Source organism: Scyliorhinus canicula, chromosome 4 (genome assembly GCF_902713615.1).
Source record: "Scyliorhinus canicula chromosome 4, sScyCan1.1, whole genome shotgun sequence".
NCBI classification, from domain to species: Eukaryota; Metazoa; Chordata; class Chondrichthyes; order Carcharhiniformes; family Scyliorhinidae; genus Scyliorhinus; species Scyliorhinus canicula.
In genome coordinates this window covers 211,711,479-211,738,348 of record NC_052149.1, presented here as the reverse complement: position 1 = coordinate 211,738,348, position 26,870 = coordinate 211,711,479, and the positions used below count along the sequence as shown (strand labels likewise).

The following is a 26,870-nucleotide window of genomic DNA, read 5'->3' as shown; positions in this document are numbered from 1 at the left end:
TTTGTGCGGTCAGCAAATTTAGAAACCATCCCTCCGGCCCCTTCATCCAAATTGTTTCTCTAAGGAGTTCAGATGACAGGGTAACATGTCACGGATACCTGAGAGTCCTTTAAACCAATGAGGCGGAATTGCAAACCTGTCTTTTTAAAACTCGACTTATTTGACATGAGATAAAAAATCAATAACATTTGTTGCCGATGGGGAATACCCTGCGTCTGTGTGAAGCTTTGTGTGTCAAACCTCCTTCGGAAGAGTGGGGCATTTCCTGACCATCCGAACAATTTAATTTCCTTCTTCTTCCTTTTTCTCTTCCGATCATCTGACCGGCAACAAAAATCATATGACCGTCCTCTGTTTGCGCTGGGGTGATTAGAAATCAGATAAGGGCTTGGTGAGGAGTGTAAGAGGAGCTGGCATTTGCTGCTGGTGTTGAATCGGAGCTTGGAGGGTCAGCTCACTGCTCTGGGTGAGTAACAGAGGCAAAGCCTCGGGGAGGGGAAGCTTGGATCAATGCAGTCGATTTCCTGATCCTTGGGAATTCGGCAAATGATGGGAGAATCGCCCTCGAGAATTTCCCCTTTAGGACAAGCTCCTTGCTCAGGATTTTTTAAAAAAAGCTGGGCTGATTTCACTTTTTGAGTGTCAGAGTCCAGGGCTCACAATACCAAAGGCTGAATCGTTGATTTGCAAAGTTTCCACTTCTTCGCCTTGCTGGCCTGGCGAGACATCTCAATGTGTCACTTCCACCTGCTGTGGGTTTCATGTTTAATTGGGGGGTTTGGGGGAGGGTCCACTGGTGCTTTTCACCCCCTCTTGGTATCCGGAGTTCACTTTACCGCTTTTAAAAACTCAGGTTCGTATGGCTCACTGATTGAGACTCTTCAGCATGTGAGATGCAAAGTTTAGGCGCTGCAACACCCCACAGTGGTTGCAATAGCCCCCCCCCCCCCTCCCTCCTCCCGTGGTTGCAATAGCACCCTCCAATAGCTCCCCCCCACCCAGTGGTTGCAATAGCTTCCCCCCCACCAAGAAGTTGCAATAGCCTCCCCCCCCCACCAAGAAGTTGCAATAGCCTCCCCCCCCCCCTCCCCGTGGTTGCAATAGCCTCCCCCCCTCCCCCCCCCCCGTGGTTGCAATAGCCTTCGGCAAATGTGCCGAGCCGGCTTTGCTTTTTTTGGGGGGGGGGGGGGGGAGGCTATTGCAACCAGGAGGCAGCAGCTCCGGGAGTTACGGTGGCTCCACACCAGCGAGGCCCTTCCTTTGGATCTGGGACAGGCGGAGATGGAAAGGTGCAGGATCTGGGTGGTCCGTCCAGACCAGCACCAATAAGCCAGACCCCACCCCCTCTCCCTTTACATTGTATCTCTTACTGGATGAAAGGCGGGAAGCACAGAAGGTGCAGGCAGACCTGTTGAGCCTCAGGATTGAGGGATTCAGCAGGCAGGGCTGGTGCTCAAATGCATCCGCTCACAAGCAAGGAGGACACATTTTCAAGCGCCCAAACTGATGATTTGTAAAGGTACGGAACTCGCTCATCTCCGTGGCTGGTGGAAATTGTGTGGCAGTCGTGTCCCTCCACCCCGGCCAGGCGGTGGCCGTGCTCACAAGCTCCGAGTTTTCCTGTTAAGCTTCTGGGGTGTGAATGCCCCAACTGCCCCCCAGCAAAGCAAACTGCAGCATAACTTTACCTGGTGGGAAAGGCGAATTTAAAGTATTGGGCAACACGGTGGCACAAGTGTGGCTGTGGCTTCACAGCGCCAGGGTCCCAGGTTCGATTCCCCGCTGGGTCACTGCGGAGTCTTCACTTTCTCCCCGTGTCTGCGTGGGTTTCCTCCGGGTGCTCCGGTTTCCTCCCACAGTCCAAAGAAGTGCAGGTTAGGTGGATTGGCCATGCTAAATTGCCCTTAGTGTCCAAAAGGTTAGGAGGGGTTGTTGCGTTTCGGGGATAAGGTGGAAGTGAGGGCTTAAGTAGGTTGGTGCAGATTCGATGGGCCGAATGGCCTCCTTCGGCACCATGTTCTATGTATTCCCCAGTGCTTACTGGACCGTTCCCTGCAGCAGTGCACAGGCCTTTTAGCCCCTGGGTCACGTAGGTTTGTACCACCCAGCCATGGGGGCAAGTGTCTCATTCATCAACATTTAATATCCTCAAGTTGCTCAAATTAAGGTCTTCTGTTTTTTAGGTTGAGCAGCCAACAGCACCAAGGACAGGCAATAGAAATGGAACAACGACAAATAAGTCGAATTGCAAGAGAATGAGTATCTTATAGCCAGGATTGCTACAGCTAGATTCCACTTCCACAGTTTGAACACCACTGATTTACATCTTTGAAATTAATACAGATCAGATTATTTTGCAGTTGCTGAGAATTTGCAGGCACCTGCTAATAGAGTTCTGTTGGGTTTAATAGCGATATGAACGGGTGGCATGGTGGTTAGCACTGCTGCCTCACAGCTCCAGAGACCCGGGTTTAATTCCAGCCTTGGGTGACTGTGTGGAGTTTGCACTTTTCCCTGTGTCTGTGGGTTTCTTCCGAGTGCTCAGGTTTCCTCCCACAGTCCAAGGTGGTGCAGGTTAGATGGATTGGGTATTCTAAATTTCCCCTTGGTTCCAAAATGTTAGGTGGGTTACAGGGATGGGTTGGGTCGGAGTGTAGGCAGGGTAGGGATGGGGTGTAAGGAGGGTACTCTTTCCAAGGGTCGGTGCGGACTCTAATGTCCTCTTTCTGCACTATAGAGATTCAATTAAGTGCTCTATTTTGTTTTCCTGTTTTGAGAGTGTGCTAGATCACACTGCTTTTGGATGATACCTACAGACAAGAACCTCCAAAGGAGTAATCTCCTTCTTTGGGCTGGATTCTCCCGCCCCACCCACTGCAAGAACGCCATGTGCGAGCCGCGTACAATGGAGAACTCCATTGACCTCGGGCGGGATTCTCTGCTTGCCGGGTGAACGAGGCCGGAGAATCCCGCCCATTGTCGTTCATTTGCTTTTATTGTTCTCTGTCTCTTCCCTGTCTCACTCCCCACCTTACCCCACTAGCATCAGCTTTCATACTGTGCCTTTAAATTTATTGTGCCATCGCCAACAGAAATTCTTTGCTTAATCCCACAGTTGGGTTTATTCAGCAATGGTGGCTTTCTGCTTGTTTAAAGGCAGTGCTAAACATTTTGAAACACTTTCTGTATTTTCCTTTCAGGTTTAGAGCCCTTTCAATCCATGGTTCCTGTTATTCCAATGGCTACAAAGTCCCCTTGTCTGTTTGTTTCAGTTTTATTTTCCAATGTTCTCATAGGAAAGAGTCTTTCCGCTCATTTTCATCAGATTTTCTTCTGTTTTGTATATAACTTTCAACTCTTTTTTTTGTTGGCACTATTGTCACTGGTAAAATTTCACTAGGGAAGCAAATTCCAGAATTGAAAAAAAAAGACTAGTAAATTCTGGCTAGCACTGGTGTGTCTGTCCTCCAGCCCCACAGCCCTCAGATATCTGAGCTCCCTCAATTCTGGCCTCTTTGTGCATCCCCACTAGTGGCCTTGCTTTCGGTTGCCTTGGTCCCAAGCTCTGAAATTCCCTGCATATACCCTGCATTTCTCTACCTTGCTTTCATTCTTTCTTAACCTCCTTAAAACCTACCTGTTTGATCAAGCTTTTAGTCATCTGACCTAAAATCTCCTCGTAATACTTCCTTTTGTGAAGTGCCTTGGGACATTTCAATATATTGGAAATACGATATCAGTATAAGTTGCTGTTTTTATTATCCATTTGCATTGTTTCCTGTCAACAAATTCTGACAACTCCTGGGTGGGATTCTTGCCCGACGCCGATATTGTAATCGCCGATCGGGCGGAGAATTCCGGTTTATGACCGAATTGGGGGCGCCGCCTGTTTTTGGATGCTTCCGTCCCCTCCACAACGCCATCATCGAAGAATATGGCGCACACCGTTGGGACCGCCTCAGGACGTAACTGATGCTCCGTCCCCGATGGGCCGAATTCCCGTCGGCGAGGGACACGTGTGCTCTCAGTTTTTGTGACGCTGGCATGGCGGCTGCGGACTGTGTCCAGCAGGGCCACAGTCAGCCTCCTGTCTCTCATCTTTCTCAACGTGACCCCCTTCAACTCGGAAGCCAATTCTAGAGTCAGTGTGAAGTTAGTGTTTTCATAGAATTTACAGTGCAGAAGGAGACCATTTGGCCCATCAAGTCTGCACCGGCTCTTGGAAAGAGCACCCTACCCCCTACCCAAGGTCAACACCTCCACCCTATCCCCATAACTCAGTAACCCCACCCAACACTAAGGGCAATTTTGGACACTAAGGGCAATTTATCATGGCCAATCCACCTAACTTGCACATCTTTGGACTGTGGGAGGAAACCGGAGCACCCGGAGGAAACCCACACACACACGAGGAGGATGTGCAGACTCCGCACAGACAGTGACCCAAGCCGGAATCGAACCTGGGACCCTGGAGCTGTGAAGCGATTGTGCTATCCACAATGCTACCGTGCTGCCCTGTTCCAGGCCATTTAATGAAAGGTATTTTGAGCGACGGAATTGCAATACGCTCCCCTTTTTCTTTTCGGAGACCTGTGTGTTTGGCTTGAAGCCGAACCATTCTTCAGCCCAACCGCAGACAGAATTCTGCGTAGTTTATGATTATTTCTGACACTTAGCTAGAAGGTATATCGATGTAGCTACATGCTGCAATGGCACATAGCCAGGATGAAATAAAGCTTCAGCCTAAATCTTTGGTAAGTACCATTCACAATTACTCTTGCGAGTGTGATCCATTGAATGACACTTCATTTCCTGTCCACTTATGGCAAAGCCAGCCCTTATTGCTGATCTCTCTTTTTATTGTCTGTACAGATACACCCTTAAGTGCTATTTGAAATAATTTGTTCTCTGCAGTCAGGACTGTTTGATGTCAGGAAAGGGGAAACAATATATTTCGTGTTCACTAGCAGGAACAACATAACTATGTGAAATAAAATTCATTCCCTTCCTTCTAACTCATTGATTTTCTCTGCAAGTTTTTGAACGTCATTATCTAAGACAGCCTATTATCTAATAATGGATAAAATAATTCATTTAAAAATCTCAGTGGAAGGGGAGGAGACCAATATTGGAAATTGATTTTTGATCATATTTGTACAAATCCAATGATTTACAATAGTTAGCTAACGCTCCCCGTTTCTTCCCTTAGAGAAATGACTTTATTTGGGTGCCCATCCAGGTGGAACCATCTTTTGCAGCCCATAGAACTGAAAGGTTGTACGTGATTTGAAGAAATAGCAGAATTGGCTAATTACTAACCACTTGAGGCTGTGAATATAATGATGGACACCTTATAAATAATGAACTGCCTCTCAACCATGTTCAACCATTGTATCTCCACTTTTAGATGCCTCCTGCTGTTATTGAACAAGAATAATATTCTCCTTCCCTGCAATTTGTGGAATGTTTCTTAGTTTATGCATGTCCATTTTTAATGGGCATGGGGTGGGGGGAAATATTCTCAGACACTTTGGCGAGCTTATGAGAGTGAAATAATGTCTCTGTCGTTTTGAGTATTTCCAAGGAAATTTGTTATACTGTGGCCAACAGGACACTAGAGCCTTTGGACTTACTCCCGGAACTAGGCAGAACCCCACGTACCTAATTGAGGCAGTATTGTACATTTAAAGTTTTAGCGCAAAGTGCTTTGTTTTTTTTTCAGGTTCCTTGAATATATGAGAAACAATCATGAAATTGATAATATTGGAGGATCGCATAAAGGTCTGCGAATGGGCTGCAAAGTACATCAGGAATCGGATGGTTAGGTTCAACCCTGGTCCAGACAGGTACTTCACCCTGGGTTTGCCAACTGGTATGTAACAGTAATAACACTGGAAGATATTTGATATGAATTGAGTTTGTGCTGTTGGTCGTTTAGTCTGGTTGTATTTAGTGCCCAGGTAAATGTTCATCATTGCCCATTAACATCAAAAGATAATGGGCGGGACTCTCCATTCCTGACTCTAAGGTTAGGTGGGGTTCCTGGGTTACGGGGATAGGGTGGAGGTGTCGCCTTAAGGTGCTCTTTCCAAGGGTTGGTGCAAACTTGATGGGCCGAATGGTCTCCTCCTGCACTGTAAATCCTATGATTCTATGCCAACGGCGGGGCAGGATTCATGGACATCTATGACAGCAAAACTGGCGCTGCACCTGGACCGATTTAGCGACCATTGAGGGGCTGGCACCGGTGTCACGTGGAACACAATTGATTCCAATGAAAAACGGTGCCGGATTTGCCTGGTTCAAGATTGACGCTCCGGAGACTGACAGGCTGCAGCCATATATACACACACTTCACTCCAAACACACGCTCATCCCAGCCAACAAGATTGCACTGGAGTGCGCCCATCCTGTTGATGGGTCGGCTGGGGCAGAGGGCACCTTGGGTGGTGACCTTGGGGGACAACTATATGACCCACGGCACAGAGTTCGCAGTGTGCAGTTGGCGGCATGTGCAGCTGCATGGCTGCCCCTGTCCTGGCGGAAGCCCCCCCGGTCAACGACACAACTATCAGCACTCTATAGCACAATTGGATACTTTCTGTACCCTCTCCCCCTTGAGCAGCCATGGCGCCTCTGTCCTGATTTAAAAAAAAAGCGCAAGTGAACCTTGCCTTTGGGAATTCCTCTCAATGGAGGCGGAGAATCGGGAAGGCCCTGGAGAATACAGGGTCAGGCCCACTAATGATACGCAAACGGTGTTTACTGTACGTGCGGAGTGGAACGCATTGGCACCGCTGTCGAGGTACTGGACTATTGCGTTTTGGCGTGAACCTGGCATCCGCCATGATTTTGGCGTCAAAAGCGATTCTCTGTTCAATCGCCTTTCCCAATTTCGGCATCAGCCGACGGAGAGTCCAGCCCAATACCTTTTCTTTGTGGTACGGCCAAATTAGTGCCTGATTATGGGTGGCTTTATGTCGCAATTTTGACAACACATCATCTAGATCTCCTGTATTCCATCAATCTTATTTGGTTTTTGAAGGCTGATTCCCGAGTTCAATTGTCTGTATTCTGATGTTCTGTTACAGCCAGTCAGAACCGAATTATACATCGATGTACAATATTGTTTTCTCTTCCCTCTATATAAAAATACAAGTACAAGTGGTACTTTTGGTAAGAACACTGCAGATTGTCTGACACATGGCCATCTCCATGAATGCAATAACATTACTTCTAACCTTTCCACATGACAGTTTTATTTTTCTTGTCCTTCTCTTCCCTACCACCCAAACACCTGAAACCGTTGTGGTTGCTGGGTTTCTATCACACGTTTATGAGGTTCTTGCACACTAAAATGGGCTAACCTAAACTCGGGATTAAACACTATTCTGGTTTATTCGGACTAGTGATTCATTACTCTGAATTTGACATGTGGAGCAACTGATGAATGTGAACAGCCATATGAAGGTTAAAGTTACATATTGCAGCTGAAAATCAGTAAAAGCAAAGACAGGATTTGGGAATCAGGAAGAAGGGTTAGAATGTACATAGTGCAGTGTTAGTCCACCGGAGTAACCTGCAGTAAAAGCTGATAGAAATGTGCCATACTGTGAAAGTTGTTTGAAAACTTGCTTTCTGACTTCAGTCCAATCTTCTGCTGGTTTTAAGTGCAGTTTGTAAACCAAAAGGTTTAATCTTGTCTCACAAGTCATTAAAGTAGTCACAGTCCCAGGACTGGATTTGCAAAGGACCACAGGGACATGACCCAATCCAGGGTTGCTTTGAAAACCCTGGTCCTCATGGTCGTCTTGGGATCCCGATGCCTCTGGGACAGCCTTGAATTTTGAAAGGGTAGGGAGAAAGAGCAGGGAACGTGGAGTAGGGAACTTGAGCTCCTGTTCCCAAATGCAACTTTCAAATATTTTTATGGTGACCCCGGACAGCCTTGTACACATCATCAGTACACAACTGTCGGGTTTGCCACAGGGCCCAAATGCATTTCATTGTAAGGTCTTAGACAAACCCATAGGGCTAACTATCATCGACACAAGTGCTGGTCCTACCTTGTCTGCAAGGTCACTGTTTGCCTTGTTTCTTATCCATGGTCTTCCCACCTTCCCAGGAGCTGCCTGCTCCAATTGGCGAGACAGTGGCAGCCACTACTTACCTTTGCTGTAGGTGCCAGACTGGTGGCCTCCTAGCCAATTAGGCCAATTACATTTAAAAATTGGGACATGGAATCTATCCTGGTGTTGGGTTCCTGACTGCACATTGAAAGTCCATTCCCCATTGGTCTCTAACTAAATGTCCTAGTCCATGAACTGGTTGTACTTTTTACTCTTCTGTAAATGAAGCTTATTATAGGATGATGTATATTTTACAAAGGCCGGAGCTTTCCTGATGTTCACGCCGGCGGGATCTACCGGACAGTGCACTCCCGCCACTGGTTTCTTGGCAGCGAGGGGTGCATTCAATGGGAAACCCCGTAAACAAAGATAGGACAGGAAGATCCCACCGCTAGCCAATGGTAGGCCACCTCCTGCCGCCGTGAAATGGTTGCGTGGTAAATCCCGCCGAAAATGTACAGTGTCCACAAGTCTGCATCCATCTATATTGCCATTTGGAGTTGGTGGTGTAGTGGTAATATCACTGGACTAGTAATCCAGAGGCCCAGACTAATACTCTGCAGACAAGGGTTCAAATCCCACCAAGGCAGTTGGTGGAATTGAAATTCAGTCAATAAACTTTGGAATTGAAAATTATTCGTTCTGATAGTAAAAATCCATCTAGTTCACTCATTTTGTTTAGAGAAGGATATCCGTCATCCTTACCTGGTCTGGCCTACACATGACCACATCCATTGTAATGTGGGCAACTGTTAATTTTCCTCCAGCAAACCACTCGAGGCTAATTAGGAATGGGGAACAGCTGCTGGCTTTTTCAGCAACGCCCACATCCAATGAAAGAACAAACAAAATTCCAAGTGCTTCTTTCAAAACGCATCACTGATTAAATGATTGATCCTATGTTGCATTATATTGGGAGAGGAGACAATAAAGTGGGTGATTGACATTAGTTTGTTTTATTGCTGTGTACATCTTCAGAATTCATATGTCGTAGTATTAAAAAAAATATTCTACAGGAGACACTCCGCTGGGATGCTATAAAAAGCTAATTGAATATTATAATGATGGAGATCTGTCGTTCAAATATGTGAAGACGTTCAACATGGATGAGTATGTGGGTGAGTGTGGTGCAATAAAACTTTAAATTTATCTCAGGAGCACAGAATTGTCACAGTGCAGAATAAGGCCACTCGGCCCATCCTGTCTGCACCGGCTTTCCAAACGGGCATCATGACTGACTGCCAGTCAGTCCCCTGCCTTTTCCCTATTGTCCTACACAGTGTTTCTATTCCAATAATCATCGAATGCCTTGGTTGAACCTGCCTCCACCACTCTTCCAGGCAGCACATTCCAGACCCAAACCACTCGTTACGTGGAAAAGTTTCTTCTCACATCACATTTACTTCTTTTGCAAATCACTTTAAATCTGTGCCTTCTCGTTCTTGATCTTTTTAAGAGCAGGAACAGTTTCTGCCTATATACTCTGTCCAGCTCCCTCATGATTTTAAATATCTCTATCAAATCTCCTCCAAGGAGAACGGCCCCAAGCTCGCCAATCTGTCCTCCTAATTCAAGTTTCTCATCCCTGGAACCATTTTTGTAAACCTCTTCTGCACTCTCTCCAAGGTGTTCACATCCTTCCTATAGCGCAGCACCCAGGACTGTACACAATACTCCAGCTGAGGTCTAATTAGTGTCAGCGTAACCTCCTTGCTGTTGTACTCTAGGCCCCTGTTAATTAACCCCAGAATACTATATAGCTTTATTAACTGCTCTCTCCATCTGTCCTGCTGCCTTCAATGATCTATGCACATAAACACCCAGGTCCCTCTGCACCTGCACCCGCAAAATAATTTTACACCTTATTTTGTTTTCTCTCATGTGCTTCCTGCCATGTTGCAGAACCTAACGCTTCATTTGCCACCTATCTGCCCAATCCACCAAGCTGTCTATGTCCTTTTTGAAGTTCTACACTGTCCTCTTCACAATACCTCCAAGTTTTGTATTATCCACAACTTCTAGATTGTCTCCTGCACACCAAGATCTCGATCATTAATATATATCAGGAGAAGCAAAGGTCCCAATACTGACTCCTGGGGGACATCACCACAAATCCTCCCCCAGCCGAAAAGATATCCATTGACCGGTACTCTCTACTTCCTTCATTCAACCAATTTTGGATCCATATTGCTACTGTCCCTTTTATTCCACAAGCCATAATTTTTTGAAGAGGTCAACGAGGGTAATGCTTTTGATGTGGTGTACAGGACTTTGAAAAGACACAGCGCTACATAATAGACTTGTGACAGCTTGTTGAATAAAAGAGGTAGTAGCAACTTGGATGCAAAATTGGCTCAGTGACAGGACAGAGAGAGTAACGATTAATGGATGATTTTCAGACTGGAGGATCATTTGTAGTGAAGTTGCCCAAGAGTCAGCACATGTGAACAAACAAATTAGGAGCAGAAGTAAGCCACACGGCCCTTGGAGCTTGCTCCGCAATTCAGTAAGATCATGGCCGATCTGATTTTAACCAAAACTCCACATTCCTGCTTACCCCCTTTGACCTTTCATCACCTCCTTGCTTATCAAGAATCTTATCTACCTCTGCCTTAAAAATATTCAAAGACTCTGTTTCCACTGCTTTTTGAGGAAGAGAGTTCCAAATCCTCACCACCCTCAGAAGATTTTTCTCCCGTATCTCTGTCTGACATGGGCAAACATTTATTTTAAATAATGGCCCTTAGTTCTAGATTCTCCATCAAGAGGAAACAGCCTTTCCATATCCGTTCTGCCAAGCCTCCTCAGGATCTTGTATGTTTCAATCGAGTCATCTCTTACTCTTCTAAACTCCAGCAGATACAAGCCTACTGTGTCCAACCGTTCCTCATAAGAAAACCACTCATTTCAAGTATTAATTGAATAAACCTCCTGCTTCCAATGCATTTATATCCTTTCTCAACTAAGGAGGCCAACACTATCCACAGTACTCCAGATGCAGTCTTACCAATGCCCTGTTTAACTGAAGAAAACCCCTTGCAATAAACAATAATATTACATAGGAAATAGGAGCAGAAGGAGACTTTTAGCCCTACGAGCCTGTGTCGCCATTCATTATGATCATGGGTGATCAATCCAACTCCATAGCCTAATCCCACCTTCTCCCCCATATCATAAGACATAGGAGCGGAAGTAAGGCCATTCGGCCCATCGAGTCCACTCCACCATTCAATCATGGTTGATTTCAACTCCATTTAACCGCTCTCTCCCCATAGCCCTTAATTCCTCGAGAAATCAAGAATTTATCAATTTCTGTCTTAAAGACACTCAACGTCCCGGCCTCCACCGCCCTCTGTGGCAATGAATTCCACAGACCTACCACTCTCTGGCTGAAGAAATTTCTCCTCATCTCTGTTCTAAAGTGACTCCCTTTTATTCTAAGGCTGTGCCCCCCGCGTCCTAGTCTCCCCTGCTAATGGAAACAACTTCCCTACGTCCATCCTATCCAAGCCATTCATTATCTTGTAAGTTTCTACTAGATCTCCCCTCAACCTCCTAAACTCCAATGAATATAATCCCACGATCCTCAGACGTTCATCGTATGTTAGGCCTACCATTCCTGGGATCATCCGTGTGAATCTCCGCTGGACCCGCTCCAGTGCCAGTATGTCCTTCCTGAGGTGTGGGGCCCAAAATTGCTCACAGTATTCTAAATGGGGCCTAACTAGTGCTTTATAAAGCCTCAGAAGTACATCCCTGCTTTTATATTCCAAGCCTCTTGAGATAAATGACAACATTACATTTGCTTTCTTAATTACGGACTCAACCTGCAAGTTTACCTTTAGAGAATCCTGGACTAGGACTCCCAAGTCCCTTTGCACTTTAGCATTATGAATTTTGTCACCGTTTAGAAAATAGTCCATGCCTCTATTCTTTTTTCCAAAGTGCAAGACCTCGCACTTGCCCACGTTGAATTTCATCAGCCACTTCTTGGACCATTCTCCTAAACTGTCTAAATCTTTCTGCAGCCTCCCCATCTCCTCAATACTACCTGCCCCTCCACCTATCTTTGTATCATCGGCAAACTTGACCAGAATGCCCCCAGTCCCGTCATCTAGATCGTTAATATATAAAGAGAACAGCTGTGGCCCCAACACTGAACCCTGCGGGACACCACTTGTCACCGGTTGCCATTCCGAAAAATAACCTTTTATCCCAACTCTCTGCCTTCTGTCTGACAGCCAATCGTCAATCCATGTTAGTACCTTGCCTCGAATACCATGGGCCCTTATTTTACTCAGCAGTCTCCCGTGAGGCACCTTGATCCTTTGATCCCCTACGCTCCAAGTACTATATCAAACTGCTTCTTACAAACATACAATATTTTGGCATCAACCACTTCCTGCGGTAATGAATTCCACAGGCTCACCATTCTCTGGGTGAAGAAATTTCTCCTCATCTCTGTCCATATCCTCTACCCCATAGCCTCAGACTGTGACCCCTGGTTCTGGACATCCTCACCATTGGGACCATCCATCTTGCACCTACACTGTCTAGTCCTGTTAGAATTGTATAGGTTTCTGTGAGATCCCTCCTCATTCTTCTGAACTCCAGTGAACGCAATCCTTTTTTCAATTTAGAGTACCCAATTCATTTTTTTTCCCAATTAAGGGGCAATTTTAGCGTGGCCAATCCACCTACCCTGCACATGTTTGGGTTGTGGGGGCGAAACCCACGCAAACACGGGGAGAATGTGCAAACTCCACACGGTCAGTGACCCAGAGCTAGGATCGAACCTGGGACCTCGGGGCTGTGAGGCAGCAGTGCTAACCACTGCACCACTGTGCTGCCCCAAGTGAACGCAGTCCTTTTTAAAAAATAAATTTAGAGTAGCCAATTCATTTTTTCCAATCAAGTTGCAATTTAGCATGGCCAATCCACCTACGCTGCACATCTTTGGGATGTGGGGGCGAAACCCACGCAAACACTGGGAGAATGTGCAAACTCCACACAGACAGGGACCCAGAGCTGGGATCGAACCTGGGACCTTGGCGCCGTGAGGCAGCAGGGCTAACCCACTGCGCCACCGTGCTGCCCCAAGTGAACGCAGCCCTAACAAGCTCAATCACTCCTCATTCGTTCAGCCTGCCATCCCTGGAATCAGTCTGGTAAACCTTTGCTGCACTCCCTCGAGAGCAAGAACGTCCTCCCTCAGATAAGGAGACCAAAACTGCACACAATATTCCAGGTGTGCCCTCACCAAGCTCCTGTATAATTCTAACAAGACATCCCTGCTTCTGTCTCGAATCCACTCACTGTGAAGTCCAGCATACCATTTGCCTTCTTTACCACCTGCTTCACCTGCATGCCTACCTTCGACTGGTATATTAGGACCCGGTCTCCTTGCACAGTCACCCCTCCTAATTTATAACCATTCAGATAATAGTCAGCCTTTCCGGTTTTGCTACCAAAGTGGATAACCTCGCATTTATCCATATTGTACTGCATCTGTCATGCATTTGCCTTCACCCTGCAGGATCTTTGCACCCTCCACAGCTCATCCTCCCACCCATCTCACTGTCATCTGCAAATTTGGAGATATTACATTTTGTTCCCTCATCTAAATATATATTGTGAATCGTTGGGGTCCTAGCACCGATCCCTGCGGTGCCACACTGGTCACGGCCTGCCATTTTGAAAAAGATCCGTTAATTCCTACTCTGTATTTCCTGTGTGCCAACCAGTTTTCTATCCAACTCAGTACACCCCCCCCCGTAATCCCATGCACTTTCATTTTTACATGTTAATCTCTTATGTGGGACTTTGGCAAAAGCCTCCCCAAAGTCAAACTAAACCACATCCATTGGCTTGCCCTCATCAACTCTATTAGTTACATTCTTGAAGAATTCCAGTAGATTTGTCAAACATGATTTCCCCTTCATAAATCCATGCTTACTCTGTCCAATCCTGCCACTGTTTTCTATTTTTTTTAAAGTTTAGAGTATTTTTTTTTTCCAATTAAGGGGCAATTTAGCATGGCCAATCCACCTCACCCCCACATCTTTGGGATGTGGGAGTGAAACTTACGCAGACACGGAGAATGTGCAAACTCCACACGGACAGTGACCCAGGGCCGGGATTGAAACCATGGCCTTCATCGCTGTGGTCCCAGTGCTAATAACTGCTCCACGTGCTGCCCTCTGCCACTGTTTTCTAAGTGCTCTGCTGTAAAATCTTTAAAAATGGATTCTAGAATTTTCCCCACTACTAATGTCAGGCTTACTGGTTAATAATTCCCTGTTTTCTCTCTCCCTCCATTTTTAAATTAGCTACCTTCCAATCTGTAGTCTATGGAATCTTGGAAGACGACCACCAATGGATGCACTATTTCTATAGTCACTTTCTTAAGTACTCTTTGATGTATATTATCAGGCCCTGGGGATTTATCGGCCTTCAACCCATCAATTTCTCCAACACTGTTTCTCCACCAATATTGTTCTCCTTCAGTTCCTCCTTCTCACTAAACCCTGCGTTACCCTAAATTTCTGGTATCTTATTTGTGTCTTCAATTGTGAAGGCAGAACCAAACTTTCTATGACCGTTGCTAATTATTTCCTGCACCTGTGAACGAGCATTTTGTGATTCATTTACTCGAACACCCAGATGGCCCTGCACCTCAGCTCTGCCATCTCTTACCATTTTAGATAATCATCTTTATTGTTCTTCTGCCAAATAATAACAATCTTTATTATTGTCATAAGTAGGCTTGCATTAACACTGCAGTGAAGTTACTTTGAAAATCCCCTAGTCGCCACATTCCGGCGCCTGTTCAGGTATACAGAGGGAGAATTCAGAGTGTCCAATTCACCTAACAAGCATGTCTTTCCGGACTTGTGGGAGGAAATTGGAGCACCCGGAGGAAACCCATGCAGATATGGGGAGATTGTGCAGACTCCGCACAGAGAGTGACCCAAGCTGGAAATCGAACCTGGGACCCTGGTGCGGTGAAGCAACAGTGCTAACCACCGTGCTACCGTGCAATTTCCCACACAATACTCTATTTGCCAGATCTGTGTCCACTTACCTAACCTATAAATATCCTTTTGTAGCTTCCTTATGTCCTCTTCACAACTTACTTTCCTATCTATCTTTGTGTGGGTCAGCAAATTTAGCACCCATATTTTGGTCCTTTTATCCAAATAATTTCTTTCAATTGTAACGAGTTGAGGCCTCAGCACTGACCCCTGTAGCACACCAATCATTGGTGTTGGGAACCGTGCTCTTTCTGATATATATATTAATATTACGACCTTGGTGTACAGGGCATAATGTTCAGATGACATGAAACTCCGGTGTATTGTGAACCGTGAGGAGGATGTGTAGAACCTCAAAAGAAGACAGACATGTTGGTAGACAAGTGGCAGATGAAAATCAATGCAGAGAGGTGTGAAGTGATTCGTTTTGGAAGGAAGAATGTGAAGACCTAATATAAACTCAAGGGTGTAATTCTAAAGGGGATGTAAGAGGGTGTATATATGCATAAGTAATTAAAGGTGTCAGGACTGGTAGAGAGCACAGGTAACAAGGCATATAGAATCTTAGACTTTATTAATAGGGACATAAGAGTACAAGAACAAGGAGGTTATGTTAAACTGTAAAAAAAAACTTGTTCAGCATTAACTGCAGTATTATGTCTAATTCGGGGTGCTAGATTTTAGGTGCCACAGAGAGTGCAGAAAAGATTCATGATAATGGTCGGATCGGAAAATCCCGCTCTTGATAGAGATTCAGAATCATAAGGGGTCTGGACAAAATAGATTGGCAAAACTCTGTTCACTATGGTTGAAGAATGTGAAGGTACAGATTTAAGGTCTATAGCAAAAGAAGCAATGGAGACGTGAGGAGAAATGTTTTCAGGCAGTGAGTGGTTAATGCACTGCCTGAGATAGTGGTGGAGGAGGGTTCAATCGAGGCATTCAAGAGGAAACTGGATTATTTGAAAAGGAAGAATGTTCAGGGTAAGGAGAGACGTTGTGGGCGGCCGGTGGTGGGGGGAGTGTTGCGTGGGGAAGAGTCACTAGGTGAATTGCTCATTCGGAGAGAAGGCACAGACAATCTGGTGATTCTCCTTTGCTTGGACGCAGTGACCTGGCTTCATAGGTTTTGTCTCACGTATCTTGCTGAACTGCAATATATTTAAAACGATTTTAATGTTCGGGATTAATCGTCTCTGTACATGTTTCAAATATTACATAATTTGATCTTTCAAATCATTCATTTCAGGCATACCCCACATACATTTATTTCTGAAGATGATTTACTAAAACTCATTGGAGACTCATGAGGTGACTGGGAATATAAAGTAGTTTCAGTATAATGCCAGTGTCACCAGGTCCTGCTGAAACCAGTTTTCTCAGCTGTTCTACATTTGGCTTTCAGTCAGCTGCACTAAGTCCAATGTTCAGGAACTGAAGGATCTGGTTTAATAAATACACTATTAATAATGTATGCAGTAAAGTAGATGTTTATCTATCGAAAAAATGTTCGTGATGAAATGTAGCAGTCAGTCACTAGTTGGCATTTTTGTTGATGCTGAATTTACTGAATGGTTTTCATGAATGTGGTCTGGAAATTTGTCAATTCCAATCTGAAGGGGAACATATCTCTTGGCCAACCAACGTTCAGAATTTGCCTGTAGAAGATCAGCTTCATCTTGATTGTAATCCTTTTTTTTAGATCTAGGCAGGAAATGTTGCATTCACAGGCCTAATAAAATTGGCCATAATGGTAGCACAGCAGAATTGTCAGTATATTGGACCACAGAATACAGGGATATAACTTGGTCCCATCTGTGCTACTGACGTTGAGCAGAGGCCAGGCACTACTGAAAAGGGAGGGATGGATATTAAACGTTGGCCCACCCACCCCTCACGCCCCACCCTCACAATCCATTGCATTTAAACTGCTCATTAAAGCTGACTTAACAGCGTTTGCTGGAACCAACAAATCTGAGCATCTCCGTCGCTGGACTTCTGCATTCTCTTGTGGGAGAATTTGATTGGTCTTTGTGGGTGAAATCAGCTTTGAGACATTGCCAGAATTCCAGGTCTTTCCATAGTATCATAGAAAAGTTACGGCCATTCAGTCCATCTTGTCTGTGCCAGCCAAAATAGAGAAAAAAGAAACAATCCGGCCTCTTTAATCCAACTTTTCAGCACCTTGGGTGGGGGGTGGGCGCCTTGCAGGTCACAGCACTTCCGATGCAGATCCAAGGAGTTTTTGAATGAGTTGAGTGTTTCAGCCTCAACCACCAACGTAGGCAGTGAATTCCAGATGCCCATCACCCTCTGCGTGAAAATAATGTTCCCCATGTTCCCTCTAATCCTTTTACCAGTCACCTCAAATCTATGCCCCATGTTAATTGAGCCTTCAGCTAGGGGAAACAAGTCTTTCCTGTCTACCCTCTCCGTAATGTTTACTTATGTTCTCTTGTAATGTGGGAGAAATAATGGAGGGATCGTACTCATCGTAGTCAGAATTTGGGGTTTATGCATTTGATCATTGGTAATAGTTGATGACTTTGCAATATGATATGGTACACTTTCCTTGCAGGCCTGCCAAGGGACCATCCTGAGAGCTATCACTCCTTCATGTGGAACAATCTATTTAAGCACATTGACATCTTGGCTGAGAATACACACATTCTAGATGGAAATGCTCCTGACCTGGAGGCAGAGTGCGATGCCTTTGAGGAGAAAATTAAAGCAGCAGGAGGAATCGAGCTATTCATTGGTGGTACTTCGCAGAAACCTTTACAAAATTAATATCCTCTTCCTGAAGCTGGTGCTACTTACATGATAGTTCTCATCTGTTTTTGTATTGCTTTTAAAAATAGTTTGGAGGTGTTCTCAAAGGGCACATGTCTATATTGGGGAAATTACATTTTAACCCTGAACACCCAGGGTAACTATCAGGTGTAATATTAGTTGGACGCAGTGTAATTCTTCTCCTTATTGTGAGCAGCAACAGAGAATGTTTCTAGTGGAATGGTGTGAAATTACTATTTCTCTACACAGCCATCCATGTGACCTCACTTTTAAATTTTTAAAAATTTATTCAAAGTTTTCAATAAGTTTACAAAACCCTCCAAAAAGGAAAATAGTACAAAGAAAGAAGGGGAACATGCCAACAGAACAGAACAACTTAACCCTCTAAACGATAGACAGTTTAGCAAATTAACACTAAATTCAAACAGGATAGAGCATGCGCCCCTTACAAAGAGGAAAATAAATCCCCCCCCCCCCGGGTTGCTGCTGCTGTTTTTTTTTAGTTAAGGTTTTGCAAAATTTTCCATATTAAATAGTAATAATCTCAACACAGCAAATTAGTGCACATTAACATAGTGCATAAAGAAAGTGTACATCAGCAATCCACTAGACGTTACCCCACGCGCCTCAGTCCTCCCACCCCCTCCCATCGGGGCTCTCCCCCTCCCCCCCCCCCATGGGTCGCTGCTGCTGCTGAAGTGTTAATTTTCCCCGTGAAGTCAGCGGACGGTACTGTGCCCCCGCTGAACAGCGGCAGCTCTGTACCCGTGGCAAAGTTATTTATACACATATGTAGGCATCCGTTCGTGGTGTTGTCCCTTGCTTCTTCCGGACGGAGTTCGCTGGCGTTGTCGTCTCGTGCGCACTTCCGCTTCTGCGGCCCTCCCGTCTTCCCCATTTTCTCTGTTCCTGTGGATGCCAAGTTTGTTAACATTTCTCTGCCTCCCCCCTCCCCTTCCCTGGCTCTCCTCCATTGTTCCCCTGTTCCCCTGTCTCTCCCCTCTGCCCCCCCCCCCCCCCTTTCCCGCTTCTGTCCCTCTCCCGGTCTATCTCTCCCCCTCATGCTTTGGCTACTTTCCCGTTTCTTGGCTACCTGGCTATTCTTCTGCTTGTTTGTTGGCCACGAACAGGTCCCGGAATAATTGGGTGAACGGCTGCCACGTTCTGTGGAAGCCGTCGGATGGCGAATTTGATTTTCTCCATTTGGAGAGATTCCAAGAGGTGGGACAGTCAGTCTGCGGCTTTGGGTCCTGCTGCTGACCGCCAGCCGAACAGGATTCTACGGCGGGCAATCAGGGAGGCAAAGGCACGGGCGTCCGCCCTCTTCCCCAGGAATAGATCTGGCTGGTCTGAAACCCTGAAAACCGCCACTATCGGGCATGGCTCCACCCCAACCACTTTGGACATGGCCTCGAATAAGGCTGTCCAGTACTCCACAAGTCTGGGGCAAGACCAGAACATGTGGGCGTGGTTGGCCGGGCCTCTTTGGCACCGTTCACATCTGTCTTCAACCTCTGGGAAGAACCTACTCATACGGGTTCTTGTTAAGTGGGCTCTGTGTACCACTTTTAGTTGCGTCAGGCTGAGCCTTCCGCATGTGGAGATGGAGTTGACCCTATGCAGTGCTTCGCTCCAGAGTCCCCACCCTATTTCGATCCCCAGGTCCTCCTCCCACTTCCTCCTTGTTGCGTCCAGTACGGTGTCAGCCCCTTCTACCAGTCGGTTGTACATGTCACTACAGTTTCCTTTATCTAATATGCTTGCGTCTAGTAACTCTTCCAGTAGTGTCTGTCGTGGTGGTTGTGGGTATGTCCTTGTCTCCTTTCGTAGCAAGTTTTTTAATTGCAGGTACCTTAGCTCGTTCCCCCTGGCTAGCTGGAATTTCTGTCAGTTCGCCCAGTGTTGCGATCCTGCCGTTCGTGTATAGGTCCCTGATTGTCAGTGTCCCTCCGTCCTGACCCCACCTTTTGAAGGTGGTGTCAGTCAGCACTGGCGTGATCCTATGGTTGTTGCAGATGGGAGCTTTACCTGTGACCTCACTTTAAAGGAAACCGAAGTTAGCTCACGGTATTGGGAGCAGTTTTGTGCTCGGTTTAAAATTGCCCCAAATCCCTGGTGCACAGGATTAGCCCTGGCTGATGCTCTGGTGAAATGCTGTTGTTACATTTTGTTCACTTTTTTTTTTTCTTTGGCTTTGACTAGGTATTGGTCCAGATGGTCACATTGCTTTCAACGAACCAGGCTCCAGCCTGGTGTCTCGCACCAGAGTGAAGACATTGGCAATGGATACAATATTGGCCAATGCTAGATTCTTTGATGGAGATTTGTCTAAAGTCCCGACCATGGCTTTAACTGTTGGAGTGGGGACTGTAATGGATGCTAGAGAGGTAAATAAATGGCAGTTAACTTGCATGGTTCCTTTTTCTTTAGTTTTAGTCCAGCCCGGTGTTTTAAATGTGCCAAGTTTGCCTCTTGGATATAGTTATGTTTTTGTACTGCCTGAGAGTTACCTGTTTTGTTACCCTCACTCCTTGTATCTTGGTCAGTTGGTGTTGCAGTTTTGAAGATCAGGTACAAATGCAGAACTGAATTTCCTAGAATTCTACTAACCGGAAGGAGTATATTTGGCCTTTTGTTCTCCGCATGGGTTTTACATTTAAAAAAATTGTTTTTGGAGTTATTATTTAAATTTAAAAAAAATCTGTAGGCATTGGTCCAGACAGTCACACTCGGATGTGTGCAACTGATCGAGAAAAGAGTTTCATTAAGCTGCATTTTATTTGAATTTTAAAGCAACACTGTTGTTCTGCACTATTTATCTGGCTCTCCTCCGAACATAGCCCTCAGTTTGCGTCCTCCTGTTCTCTCCTCTGTTAGTGAACAATGGTAGTTTTAAAGGATTTATTAAGGGAGTTATTTTTAAACATTAGAAATAGGTACAGTTGTAAGTGGGTTTAATTTAACGTTTCTGTGCCTGGAAGGGTAAAACCTGGAGTTCGGTTCATGCTGGACAAACGTGTTTGTGTGGGTGTTGTTTAACTTCCAACTGTGCTTCTATTGTGCTTAGAGAGGCGCAAAGAATAAATATAAGGCACAAGCACATGGGTAATGCTTAGCAACTGAGGCCTTGTAAGACAGAGAAAATTTTAAGTGTTAGTTTAGCTAATTTGATTGCAGTTGTTGAAGATGGGTTACGGCAACTGTCAGAGACTAGAAGCAGTTGGTTTGAGAAAGCGAGAGAGGGAACATCTCTCTGAACTTGGCCAGAAGAAAAGCCATACCAGAGAGTAATGGTTAAGAAAACAAGTGCAGAGACCTGGAGGTAAGGTAGTTAAGAAAACTAGAGAAATGAAGAGAAGTGTCCAAGAAGACGGGAGTTAAGAGACAAAGGTATTGTTCAGCAGAATTCAAGGAAGAGTAAACAAAGTGTTCTGAGTTAAAGAGACAGTTGCAGTACTTGTGAGACAGCTGTCTTCCAAGGTAAAACAAATGTCTGATTCCATTTTATAGCCTGGGAAGCAAGAGTTGAAGCAATTGTGAGTAGTTTGGACAGCAGTCTTGACAAAGAAATCCTAAAGAGAGTTGGTGTGAAATCCTGGACTGTATTTGATGCTAAATATGGATTGGAAGCTTTGTTTAAAAGTGCCATTTGGAAAACCTGGTCTGGATTTCTGAATGCAAACCGCTAAGGGAAAGCATTATTATAAGAGAAGATTTTTAAGTGTGTTTTTGGATGTGGAATTTGGAAACACTCATGTGACAGACATGGAGGGATTCTGAGTAGAAAACCACAGACACTAACTTGGTTCCTGCAGAGTGTGTATTTGACCACAGTCGATCTGTGTGCATAAAAGGGACTTTTGAATTAATGGGACCATTGTATCTTAAGATGTACTTTGTAATCCATGTTAATCTGTAGTTGTGAAGATATGTGGGAACTAAATGAGTATTATATAATAATCCAACTTTTCATGTTTAATAAATGTTTTTTTCCTTGGTAAAACTAAGAAATGTAACACTGTTCCTCTATGCATTATTTGAGCCTGAATTCCAATCTGGGATCTTCTCATTCAATGTAATTTTTAAAGGTTCACTGCCAACTCTCAAGGAGATATTTTGGTGCAGTGGGTTGCGTCCCTGCCTCTGAGCCAGAAGCTCCAGGATTGAGTCTGACCCAAGACATAATGGCCAAGGAAGGTGCTTTCATAATGCGGCCAAACAGGTTCGGCGCGATTCTCCGATTGCGGAAGAGTGTCCGTGCCGTCGTGAACGCCCCACAGGGTGCCAGCAGGGGGCTGGAGCGGTTCACGCCGCTCCAGCCTCATTTCCTGGAGCGCACTGAGGGCGGCCAACCCACGCATGCGCAGTGACAATGCGCCAACCCGCGCATGCGCGGTGGCTTTGAGGAACGCGCCGGCCCCGACGCAACATGGCGCGGGGGTCTGGGGCTGGACGAGCAACAATGTAGGCCCGGGAGGGGAGAGGTCGGCCTGACAATTGGTGGGCCCCGATCGCGGGCCAGACCCCATCGGAGGCCCCCCCCCCCCACTGGTACGGAGACCCCCCCCTCACAGGCCGGCCCCCGACCCTTCGTGCAGAGTTCCCGCCGGCAGCAACCAGGTGTGGGCGGCGGCGGCGGGACTCTGCACCTCGACGTTGGGGCGGCGTGGCATGGTTGCAACGATTCTCCGGCCCGGTGCGGTGCCAGGAGAATCGCGCCCGTTGAGTGTCAACCTGCAAATACTTCCAGCATACGCCAATGAAAAACAGTAAGTGCGGGAGAGACTCCAGGTAAGACATGCTTGATGTGGAGTGGCACCCTTCAAGCTGTAAGCCGCTAACAACAGGCTAGCAACATGGTCCAGGATAAACTAGCAATGGGAAAAGCTGGAAGTCTGCCTCAGTGCACTACTAGGTGCAGGAAAAGAACAACTGCTAGCTTTTCGGTAATCATCACTGTTACATATGGAAGGTGCTCAGTGGGTTTTCTTTTACTTCTGCAGGTAATGATTCTCATCACTGGAGCTCATAAAGCTTTGGCTCTATGTAAAGCAATAGAAGATGGTGTAAACCACATGTGGACTGTATCTGCTTTTCAGCAGCATCCAAAAACAATGTTTGTGTGTGATGAAGATGCCACCGTGGAACTCCGTGTAAAAACAGTCCAATATTTTAAAGGTATTTGAATATTATTGGTGTTTTCAACCTTTTGGGAAATTCAATGAAAACATTCAATTGTAATAACTTACACAATAACGGACCCAATTGCTATTTAACTTTTTGAAAGAGGCTATTCGGTCTGTTTGAGAACATTGTTTTTATTAGCTCCAGGTTAGTGATTTTAAATTATTTTTGCAGATAACGGAATAGTTTGGAGTTTTAAAAAACTTGCTCATTCTCCACATCTGTTAGGAATGGCCAGTGTCAGCTGGGATAGGGATGTATACGAAGATGTAACCATTAAGAGTCCAGGGGAAGCATTTTGGCCGACCTAGGAACCATCCATGGCAAAAACCTTCAATTTTACCATCATGCCAAATAACTGTCCCTTGAAATAATTTGAAGATGTCCTCTCCATTGTCGAGCTTGGAAGATCATCTCAGTTTCGATCCCTGCACACAAATACATTCCTTGGGGTGGGGGTTTGGGAGACTGTGCTCTCCCGCTGGAGAATTGCGTCAGTTTTCCGATACCTCTGGGAGTGTAAAGCAGGAAGCAATTCTGAACCCTTGCCCTGAAATACGAGGGATTCCCAGGGGATTTTGCTATTGGCTGCATTTGGAGCGGGAGGTCCGATAGTGAAATCCCTCAGCCGGCCATGCCCCCACCCGTACCGCAAATCAGTCAGTCAGCCGTCCCCACTGGCTAAAGGGACCCACTGACAGGGACCCCCTGACTAACACCCCCTCCGCCCCCTGGGAAAAAATGCCCTGTCTGGGAGCTAGAGAGCAGTTCAGACAGGGGCAGTGGGGAAAAAAACTGCAGCTGTACCTGAAAGCTCCACCTATCCATTCCTGGAAGGTACACAGCTGGGACCTGTCTCAACCCCTCAAATCCATTATCTACAAACCATTCATTCCTTTCTAATAATGGGCTGTGTTTGATAGCTTCCAACAAACCATCTGCAGCCTTGATTCATTCATCTTCCTTCATGGATGAGTGACTCTTGTGGTGAAATACCAACGTTTAGACCACTAAAGAGTGGCAAGTGCATTCCAATCACTAAATACATTACAAGTGCACTCGAGCACTAGGTTCCCGCTAAAGATGGGAGCCTGGGTAGGGTTAGGGGGGTCTCTCTCTATCAGGAATCCGGGAGAAGGGTCTCACTATTAAGTGGTCGGCGGGCATGGTCTAGTAGAGGGATGGGGTGGGCAGGGTAGGTAGTGTATTGTGGCTGGGGAGGATGGCCCTCGAAAGAACTTTGGCTCACTGCAAGGTCCTCCACGACAGGCTCACAAATGTTGTGATCCATGCCCACGTGATTCCCGGCCCTGTGGACCAGAGACTAATGGACGGTCGGAGTACAGGTGTGCTGGGCCCACTAAATGGATGCAGATGGTTATTAAGAGCCATTAGCATTTATTTACATGCTCCCGCTGGCGTGCAGTTGTGACCGAGATTCCAGTGCCAGCGGGAGGGGGGGTCAGAGTATCGCTTTCAGATCGGCGCCTACCGATGCCGATCATGATTTGGCGATTCCCGGCCGCATTGTGAACCTCGATACCGCCTTTGGCTGATCCAGTCCCTAAAGACTGTTTATCAACTATGTTTTTACCAGTTTAATTGCTGCCTATGTCCAGGCTTGCCTCTTAGCGTACCAGATTATGTGCTCTGATTTAACCTGACGTATTTGCTCTAATGCTGCGTGTACATCTGGAAAGTTCCCTTTCTTTTAGAGCCCTCCATTCCATGTTAACAAACCACAGTTTCCCCAGCCTTTCCTCATAATCAGCGCATTGATCCCAGGAATCATCCCCGTGGCTCGCTGCTGCACCATCACCACTGCTTGAACTTTCTCCTTTTGTTTTTGTTGCTCGAATCTGAACACCATGTTTAAGGTCCGGCTCACGTGCTCCATGGATTTAGTCTGTGATCTTCTCTCTGTTGCTTGACTGGCTGTGCAATATCACAAAGCAATTCTGTTTGCAATTTCCCAGTACTGAAAAACTGGTCACATATTCGTAAGAAGTACTGGGAAGTCTACATTTGAGGACTGGTTTCCTTAAATTATAGCTTGTGATTTTGAAAAAAATGGAACTGAAAGTTTTTGTTGCTGTGCACGACAATTGTTCAGCCAAGCCATGTGACTTTAGTTGTGAAATTCTAGGTTAATTGCTCGAGAATTGCTTCTACCAGGAGAGTGATATGACATAAGGTCCTGCTTAGAATTAAATGTGACACTTGGAATAACAAAAGTTTGCAATTAAACCGTAATAATTGGGTTATTTCCTCGAAGTTGTAGTTCCATCCTCAAGATTAGCATTTTTTTGTTGTTGTACTGTCTGCTTTGTTGTAGTATCTGTACGTTTCAGATACTTTTTTTCAATAAATTTAAGAGTACCCAATTATTATTTTTCCAATTTAACGTGGCCAATCCACCTAACCTGCACATCTTTGGGTTGTGGGGGTGAAACCCATGTAGACATGGGGAGAATGTGCAAACTCCACACAGATAGTGACCCAGTGCTGGGATTCGAACCCGGGTCCTCAGCGCTGTGAGGCAACCGTGCTAACCACTGTGCCGCATGCCGTCAATTCAGATACTTCAACCAGCTCCTTAATTAAAGTTTACTCAGATGTCTTTATTTATGAGTAGAACAAAGTACGGATATAATGCAACACTTTATTAAATATAGTTAACCTGTAAATTACCCACTATACATACAAGAAACACCCAGGATTCGACTATACTACCTGCAAAGGTGGTTTGGTAAGTTGTAAATCCGATCCCGGAGTCCCTCTGGTTCCTCTTTGCAAAGGTGATTCTCGCTGGCTGTTGCTTGCTTGCTTCCTTCTGGTCTGGTCAGGGTCACCTCACACACCGAGTCTTTGCTTCAAGTCCTTTGCTTCGAATTTTCTGCTTGTCTTCTGCTCTTTCTGCCTTTTTTGCTTGTTCTGCTTGCTCTTTTGCTTCTTCTTCTGCTTGCTCTGCGTCCCCTGCCTCTGATGTCTCTGAGTTGCCTACTTTTATCCCCCCATCACTCGCTTTTCCAGAAACTTCTCTGGCTTCTGGCCAATGAGGTCTCGGGAGGGGGGTCCCAGCAGCCAATGTTGATGACTGTTTGACAGGCCAACTGAGCCTGCCACAGGTGTCCCATCTCTGGTAATGTGGGCTGCACATGACCTGTTCCCTTATAAGGCAACAGTAGATACACTCCGTGACAAAGTCTGCCTCGATCTGGGCTACGAATAACAGACTTCCTGAGGTTTGACTGCAGTATGATTTTAAAATGACCACACTGTTCATGCCTTTGTTGGTTCTACATGTGACTATTCCAACGCTCGCCAAGCAGGCCGCCCACCGTGACTCTCCGTTAACATTCTCATCCAATCCTCTGCTGCCCATACTTTGACTGGCACTAAAGTCCATTTCGCCCATCACCCCTGTTCGTCAGTGCCTCAATCTTGTTTTCAGATCTTTCACAGCCTTGCCCCATCCCATCTCTGTAATCACAGCCAGCAGTACCACCCTCAGACCTGTGCTCCTGCAACTCTTGCCTCTTCTGCATCCCTGCTTTTCAACGCTCCACCATCGTTGGGTGTGCGTTCAGCTGCCAAAACTGTGCAATTCCCTTCCCAAACCCCTCCACTTTTGTGTCCTCCCCGTTTAAGATAAAACCCACGCCGTTAACCAAACTCATCACCTATCTCCTTATGAGGCTCACTGACAAATTATGTTTCCCAATGCTGT

At 45.9% G+C, this 26,870-nt stretch overlaps 1 protein-coding gene across 3 annotated transcripts in view; it reads left to right on the top strand.

The window, feature by feature from the left end:
• Positions 1-344: 344 nt before the first annotated feature.
• The window catches only part of LOC119965352 (glucosamine-6-phosphate isomerase 1-like), a 28,223-nt gene continuing 1,697 nt past the window's right edge, over positions 345-26,870 (top strand). The window contains exons 1-6 of one of the 3 annotated variants that reach the window (XM_038796003.1): positions 345-466; positions 5,723-5,872; positions 9,146-9,247; positions 17,742-17,924; positions 20,159-20,343; positions 22,960-23,134. In XM_038796003.1, the coding sequence (XP_038651931.1) occupies positions 5,749-5,872; positions 9,146-9,247; positions 17,742-17,924; positions 20,159-20,343; positions 22,960-23,134 (769 nt within the window). In that variant the 5' untranslated portion in view covers positions 345-466; positions 5,723-5,748. Of the gene's footprint in view, positions 467-1,211; positions 1,520-5,722; positions 5,873-9,145; positions 9,248-17,741; positions 17,925-20,158; positions 20,344-22,959; positions 23,135-26,870 lie in introns of those variants that run through there. The other 2 variants (XM_038796004.1, XM_038796002.1) reach the window with 2 other exon arrangements.